The 8,711-nt window shown below is 36.1% G+C and overlaps 1 protein-coding gene across 1 annotated transcript; it reads left to right on the forward strand.

Moving 5' to 3' along the window:
* The first annotated feature begins 6,588 nt into the window (after positions 1 to 6,588).
* LOC128215690 (sodium-dependent glucose transporter 1A-like) lies at positions 6,589 to 8,508 on the forward strand. Its single transcript, XM_052922333.1, has 3 exons — positions 6,589 to 6,708; positions 6,841 to 7,132; positions 7,430 to 8,508. The coding sequence occupies exons 1-3, from the start codon at positions 6,589 to 6,591 to the stop codon at positions 8,506 to 8,508; spliced, it is 1,491 nt and encodes a 496-aa protein (XP_052778293.1).
* Positions 8,509 to 8,711: the final 203 nt, after the last annotated feature.

Genomic DNA, 8,711 nt, shown 5'->3' on the forward strand with positions numbered 1-8,711 from the left:
CCACTGTTTCCTCATTCGAAAACGTTTTCTGATATATGGATTGATAGATAGATAGATTTACGTGTAGTTCAGTATAATATGCGCATATACATGGTAATGACAACAACATGTTGCATAAAGAAAATATTTAGAAGCATACATGAGTTAAGACAACCATGCCACACACATATACACCATGGATTTCACACTTAAGATAAAATATTACGTATTTCTATCGTGGTCCTTGTTATGGCTGGTGTGACAAAAAGAGGCCTGAAACTTTACATCACAGACAAAAATCTCGAATTTATATCACAGAAAAAGTATTGAAAGAATTTTATGGTTGGCTGTAAGTAAAACGCTAGTTATAATGCAAACTGAAAACCATAAAAAGCAGAATTACAGAAAAAAAATGCTTAAAACTTAAATGAACAAAATATGACTTGAAAACTATAACATAAAACACCAAGAATAAAATGTGCATCTGCTACCATATTATTAGTAAAAATGCTTAAATGCTTAGCAAGGGTCTTTTAATGGCAAACTTAAACTGAATACGTTTATTTATTTATTTTCCTGATGAAGGATGAAAGCTTGTTTTGTAAGAAAAAGATTGTCCAAAACCTTAAACTTTTGGGATAGAAAATATCAATTTTCACTAACCCTTGTAATATGAGAATGAATTGAATCTGTGTGGACAAAATTCATTTTAATCAAGGGCTAAAACATTTTTATTTAAAAATACATCACACAAGGTGTTTGTTCAACTCTTATATTAACTGGTAACCAGTTTAGGGATGTGAAATGTTCATTATCAATATGTGACCTTTGTTCCAAGTTAAGAAAAACCGTATCAGCTTCTTCTGCATTATTTGATATTTATCTTTCCATATTTTGACTAAACCATGGTACCAGAAAGAACAGGAGTAATCAAAGTGACACCGAATAAGGGTCATTACCAAAAGCTTTTTTTGGTATGTTGAGAAAGATAATCAGGTTTCCTATTAAAAACAACCTTGCATTAGCCTTCTTAACAACCGAACGGCCCACGGACTTACATAATAAAATATGATTTAAAGTAGCAAATAGGTATTGACAGATGAATAACAGTGCCATTACAATTAATATTTAGAACAGGATCTGATGTATATTTAGGCTTTGAGACAAACCATATAAACTATGTTTTTAGTGTAAAGACAATTTATTGTCAACCATTGACTCACTCATTCCTGATTATCTTACAACTCCTTTTCAATCAATGACTTATTTCTACCTACAACAAGTATACTAGAATCATCTGTATCAAGTTTATTTTTGACCACATCATACAAATCATTTACATAAATTAGAAAGAACAGTGGGCCTGGAATAGATCCTCGAGGAACACCACATGTGATATTAGATGATGATGAAAATATTCCAGCAACTACCACAAGCTGGTGTCTATCAGATAAATATTATTTGAACCATCTGATTATATTGTGGTCAAGTCCTAACGCTTCCATTTTCGTTAGAAGAATAGAGTGATCTACAGTATCGAAAACCCTTTGCAGATCAAGAAGAACCATGCCTAAAAAATTACCTTCATCCACTTGAAACATAATATTTTTTATAGTCTGTAAGGTGTATAAGACAGGTGTCTGTTGATTAACCACTTCTTAAACCAGACTAAAATTTATACAGACGATATTTGTTTATTTCAGTGTAAGATCGTATTTTATTTCACGAGTGTCATAAAAAACAAACCCCACCCCACCCCCACCCCCTACACACACACACCAACCACGGCAGTTGTCTGACAATGGATATTTGGGCACAACGCTAATTAACGAAGACAACCACTGTTTTAAAACGTATTTTTGTGATTTTCGTGGTAAAAAAGTATCAGACTGAAAATGTTTGCATTCTTTTTTTCTGTATTGCAGGACGTTCGTGCTGCATCAAGAGTTCTTACATTGATAAAAAGAGTAATCATTTAATGAGCAAATATATGAATTGCTAGGACAGTACACAAGTGTATCTGGCATTTTTTGCATAACACGGTACGTTCTTATTGGCTAACAAATTGCATTTTGTTATAAATAATAACATGTCTTACAACCCGTGTCTAAATTACACTTCTATTAATGCACGCTTATTCTGATTCTGCATCACACAAAAACTGCATAATTCTTCCCCGCCCAACATAAAAGGTGTTTAAACATAGAAAAATCGGCGTATAGGGCCCATGTAAGTGCATTTACCGTCGAAAATAAAAAAAAATATGCAAAGATTCAACGAAAAATAGCTAAAATATGTACAAGAAAGGTGCACTTTACCTAAAAACCACAGTTTCAAGTCACGTATTTTTCTATTTTCACTTTGTGAACTACTAATCGCTCAGCTTATACATTCAATAACTTTTTGTTAATGCCTCTAGAAACATAGGTTTAAAAACTGTGAGAAGCTTACTCGTGTGGCCTCCGGGTAGGCGTATTCATATCGCGAGAAAAGTGATAAAACTTACTTACCAGGTGAAAATATCTTTCCAAAACACCAAAATGTCTTCGAACACCGCCATTTTATTCCGCATCACACATTTTCCTCACTTAAAATTCTGCAAACACAAACCACGTTGGACCCCTGAGTCTAATTTGCTTGAAGACAGATCGATTTCCAGGTAATGATGAGGACCACGCTAGTTTATTGACAAATTTTGAGGCGTGGGTGGGCTAAAAAAATAAGTAAATCTGTAAATTGTTGTTTGAATTTTCCGGGAAGTTCGTATTACGTATTACGACGACAAAACGTTCAAAATACATTTGAACGATGATACAGCATTCTCCCGCCTCAGATAAGTAGATCCAATAATTTAACCATGCTAGAAATTCTTATCTTGCACACGGGCGAAGATAAAATGCCCGTATGGAACTCCTTTTTAATGGTCACCACATTGTAATTACCTCCATTGTTGAAGACTGTCGTCTGTAGCATCATGGAAACCTTGTCTTGTGGCTATATTTAGATTGCTAGTTAATTTTTTTCTGTTTCAAATGTCACCATAAAACAGTTTTCATGCACCTTTCAAGAAATAATGCTTCACTCTTCTTAGAACTATTTAAAGACCGATTTGACTATTAATATAATCTGAATCACTACGCGCATGTCCATGACAACCACGAATGATCACATATCCATACGCAATTACTAAGCACAAAAGAGTTCCAGCAAAAAATACATTTTTACTTAATTTTGTTTAACTGAGGAGGGAGAAAAAGCATCTACCATAGCCGCTCTTGTAAGATAGGTTCATCGCGACCCTCGCGCATGGTGTTTTGCGGAAACTCGGTAAACCTCCTTTCTGCAAAACACCCTACGCTCGGGTCGGAATGAACCTATCTTACACTCTCGGCCATGGAAGATACTTATATTCTATTTATGTTCATACAGTTGTTTTCGTCTGTAATTTGTTTGGTATGAAAGCAAAGTACGAACATTCAACTACAATGGATTTTAAAAGTAGTTATGAAAGTTGATATTTTCACTCCTTATTTTGCAGTGAAAATATCAAATTGATATTTTCACTGTTATTATTTCACTGAAAAAATCACCATATTTCATCGAAAAGCATGAAAGAAACTTTTTTCTTTAAGATACTGTCCCACCTGATCATACACTACCCGTTCAAATATCTGGGAAACAATAAGTATTGAAGCGGGTCGATAATCCCCGACTCCGGTTTTCTTATAAAGAGGAACAACTCTTGCGGACTTAAAATCATCGGGGACAACATTTTGAATTATAGATAAATTTATTAATTGGGTAAGGGGGAAGTAATTATGGTGGCACTATCCCAAACAGACCAGCTACTGACATTTCAAATTTCTGAAACACTACTTTAAACATGATTTTGTTTGGTAACGTGTCACTTAGTCCTGAATCCTGTAAGTATATTTTCAAATCTCTGCACACATTTAATAAGAAAAACAATAAAGGTTCTGGTCGCCCAATCCTCCTACTCATATGCTTTCTTCTGCTCTCCAACCTTTCACTCCTCTCTCATACGCTACACTTCATGCAGTTAAACATTCTTTTACGTAACATTAAAAGGGACTCGCTCACGTTTTTTGTAAAATGCAATTTTGTGTGACGAAATCAAATGTGGCAAATCATTAGGAGTGTTAAAACTAAAACATCAAACGCTGGAACCCTTCAGTTGATATTTGCTCGAATCACGTCTTTGAAGACCACATTTGCCATAAGCGTTAAATGGTTATGGTCACTTAATTACGGCTTTATTGTTGCTTGATTGGTTAATTTACATTATCACGTGATGTTATCAATGTCTTGTTAAAACTTCAAAATAGCCTTCACTATTAAATAAGTCCTGGTTGCCTAGTGGTACGGTCGGCGGTTTCTTTTTTTTCTTGAATTTACCATCGTGGATTCGCACCAAACTAAAACCAAAATACTTTTTATACTTTTATTGATTTTTTTCTACAATGTCTATCATCTGGGACCAATAATACATAATAATCTTACTCCCAGATATCATAGAGTAAAATAATGATAAAGTAAGTGTTTTCAGATGCATTGCCGGGAAAACTAATTTTTAGTAAAAAAACATGAGCGAGTACCTTTTAAAGTTTTCCTTTTTATATTTCTTTACTTGTTTTTCATTAAAAAACATTTTATTCTAAGAGTTATCTTTTTTGTTTTTTTACACAACAACATTTAAAAATGACTTGTGTTAATTTTAGGGATGGCAACGAGTACCCGAGTACTCGAGTACTCGATCGAACGTCCGAGTACTCGAGTACCAAATCACTACTCGAGTACTCGGAAAAAAATCTATAAAAATCACCAAATACACGATTTAAAGACAAAATATCAGATCTGGTTAGTTGCCAAGAGGACAATTTACGGTCCCTCTAATCCCCGCTGTATACACAATTGACCTCAATCAATTAGTTGACAGTTGTTGTGATAGTTGCAAACTGTCAACAAAGGACCCCTATTTCAAATTAGCACTGATGTCAATTAGCGAAGTTTTGATAGCGGTACTTTCACCTACACTATTCTATTGTATCTCAATTAGAGACCGTTACGAAAATTGATTTCTTAATGGGCGTATTTTAACTATTTTTGCAATGATTATCACAATTGATTGGTTGATATTAAATCAAGAATTATGAATATTAATGAGGTAAACAACAATTGCACAGTACGAAAAACTATCATTTAAAATAAAATAAAATTGTAGAGTAAACAACTCAACAACTGAACTTCGTATTGAATTTAGTTCACTATTTTTATGTATGCTATTAATTTATCGTTCATTGTAATTCTAATTGTTGTTCATTTCTGCAGTGCATACTTGTATAAAATGAAACGAATAAGACAAATTTAAAGCCTGAAACAACATTTGTTTTATTTTTATATCATTTTTTGTTAAAATAGTAAAAATATGTAATGAAAGTTTACTTTAAAGGTGAAAATGACCAATAATACGACCAACGCACAATATATATCCGAAAGCCATGATACGCCAAAAATTAACAATTCATCAACTGTTTGAAAAAGCTCCCCAAAAATCGTCCAAATTTACATTTTATTTCAATATAGGAGAATTTTTTTTATAAAAGACACCCATTTTGGACAATAAGTTGTTAAAATTTCGGTTCTGAGGGAGGGGCGCAATTCAAAAGGTTACGCCTTCTTAGTTACGCTTCCTCTAATGTCGAATCCTTGATCCGCCCCTGATTGCCTCTGAAAATAGAACATGTTAAAACCAATTGTAACCGTTGGATTGAAACTCAGTCGTATGGGGACCTTATGATTCGTGACTTGCTCAACAGATATCGCCTTTTTTATGCAATAATATGTTTCCAAGAACAAACGTGCAGATCAGCACTAGAAGGCATGCAGGGCTTCCATGATATACATCATCATGGTCGAGGAAAATGACATCAGGCAGGCGCTAACCAGTCCATAAAAGAGGATTACCACTGAATAATCGCGAGTAGACTCAAACAAGACCGGAAAGAAGCCATGAAATTTAATAAGGTACTTATGTGGCCGACCCCGAGGGAACACTTTGCTAAATACTTCTCTCATACAAAGCGAAACATTGCAAGACAGCTAGTGTTAAGATTGGCCAACCTGTAAACGACTAGAGCAAGTGCTCTGGAGGCAGGCTAAGTTTGTCAATGTAAGGTTCAAATGCTATAAGACACCTACGAAAAACAAGTCGCTGTGATACCTTTCTTCTACCAAGAGATTAATTGATTTAAGTCGTAAGGCACGGGCGAACAATATAGAAACCGTAGTACGAAGACCTGATTCACTACGGTATGATCACCAACAACATTTTTATCGAAGTTGAATGTTACACATAGATAATATTTTCTGTATCTCCAAGAAGTTGTTACACTTCATAAAATCACGTTTACCACAAATTCTTCACCGACCACATGTTTGTTTCGATTGTTTCATGCATACAATTAGTCTTTGAAATAATAGCATGCGGTAAAACAGTGGATTTTCAGACATAGATAAGCGGAGATTCACCTACATAGCTTCTAACGAATGAACACGTAAACATAACCATCGTATCTTCGTTTACTATAGATGAAAGTTATGGAATTTGAAAAGGAATTAATGTTCAAAGAGGGTGATGGAAAGACTGTAAAGAGTTCACTGGCAAAATTTGTTGAAACTGGATTTCTCGTGGCAACATGGTTGGCGCTGGTAAGATGCATTTACATTTCAGAAATTATGAAATTTTGCAAAATAAGGGTTCAGACAGCTTCATTCAATAATTCAGATTTAAAATTAACTCATCATTTGCTGATATTTAACACGATCCATGGTCTATTTCAGGGTCTGTATATGGAAATATTTGGACCAACACAAAAGGACTTGGTGTTGAAATTGAATACGGACTATGAAAAGCTCGCATTCGCCACTTCCGGTCGGAGCGTGGGTTTGTTTCCGGGCTGTGTATTGGGCGGTCTGTTGGTTGATCGATTTGGACAATGGTGTCACCTGATGCTGGCGGTCAGCCTGCACATCGCCGCCGCAGTCACTTTTGCCGTCCCGTACTCCCCCGACGTCGATGTTCTTTGGGCGCTCTGCTTTATCGGAGGCATAATGGAATCCGTTATTAACATAGGTACAGCTTACTTTCGTTTTGCTTACTCTTGGGTCAAACAGAAATATTGAGTAGTTAGGTTAGTCAAATACGTATGCTATCTCGTCATGATCTAGAATTTAGTAGAGGACTATCGTTTATCACCTTTGCCTGAGGTTTAATCTTAGCACTGTTCTGCATTAGTTAACCATTCTTCTTCCAAAGAAAGGTAAGAAGTCTGTATGGTTGATCTGAATATGTTTACATAGTATTTAAAACCTATGATGTAGATAAATATCTTCTTTCTGTTACAACTTTTGTACAATAATATCTTTACAGCGGGCCAAAAGTTGATTCTAAACCTTTGGTTGGAAAAGTCTGCCTCGCCAATGATTCTGTTGCATTCTGGTTACGGAATTGGATCATTCCTGATCCCGCTCTACACCAACCCGTTCCTCGCCCTGGTGAATACAGTGAACGTGCCCCTTAATAACACGTTCATAAATGTCACCGAGATGCCTTACATTGGCCATTCTGTTTCCTATTCAAATGTCACACAAGAAACACAAATAATCAAGGAATCAAAAATAGAATATGCTTACATGATTTCAGCCGGATTAGTTCTATTGCATTCCTTCTCATTTTATTTCTTTCAAATTCGAGAACGAAAGTTTCAAAAAATAAACATGAACAAGGTCCTTGGCGAAAGCGTCAAAGCTAAGAAAAACAGAAAGCTGATTGATATGGTGAACCCCGCCACGTGCACGGGTGGGCGGACTTGGTACGGGGTGCAAATCTTTTCACTGTCAATCCTGTACTTTGCGAACGCCTTCGGCGGGGAGCGCGTCGTGGCCAACTTCATCCGCAGCTTCTCCATTGACCAGCTTCAATTCTCCAACGACGACGCTTCCTACATCAACACAGCATTCTGGATCAGCTTTACGGTAGGGCGGGTACTGTTCTCAATCGCTGCAAAGTGGGTGTCTATACGCATCCTGATATTAATCGAAACAGGCGGCCTCACCGTCATTGCCGTTCTCATGAATATTCTCGCCAAGCACAACACCATGGCCCACTGGGTGTTGGTACAACCACTCGGGGTGTTTATAGCGCCGCTCTGGCCATCTTGTATGGCATGGATCGACTACCACATGGAACTGACCGGGATTGGAATGATGATATTCATGTTGGGCGGATCTGTAGGTGGCATTTGCCATTTAAGGCTTATAGGCTACCTGTACGAAAACTTTGGTCCACAGACGTTCCTGTATCAAGTGGTGGGTTACGCGGGCTTGGCCCTAGTGTTAGCAATCTCTCTTAATGTAGTTGGCTCTCAACATGGAAATAGGTTTTTGTGGAATAGAGTTGAGACAGACAAAAAGAAGTCATCAATAATATCAGAAAATGATTCTAAATGACTGACTAATGTTTATGGTAAAACTAACATTAACATATTTATGCTGTACAATTTGTGACCCTGTGCATCTGCATTCAATTTATATGCAAATTTGGCAAAAATAACAAGATACATGTATGCTACGTCTTAAGAAATACATATACATGTAGTTCATTTTCTTTTAACTTGTAATAACTTGCATGCGTGTTCGCGTTACAAGCGAAT

This window comes from Mya arenaria, chromosome 2, assembly GCF_026914265.1.
Source record: "Mya arenaria isolate MELC-2E11 chromosome 2, ASM2691426v1".
NCBI lineage: Eukaryota > Metazoa > Mollusca > Bivalvia > Myida > Myidae > Mya > Mya arenaria.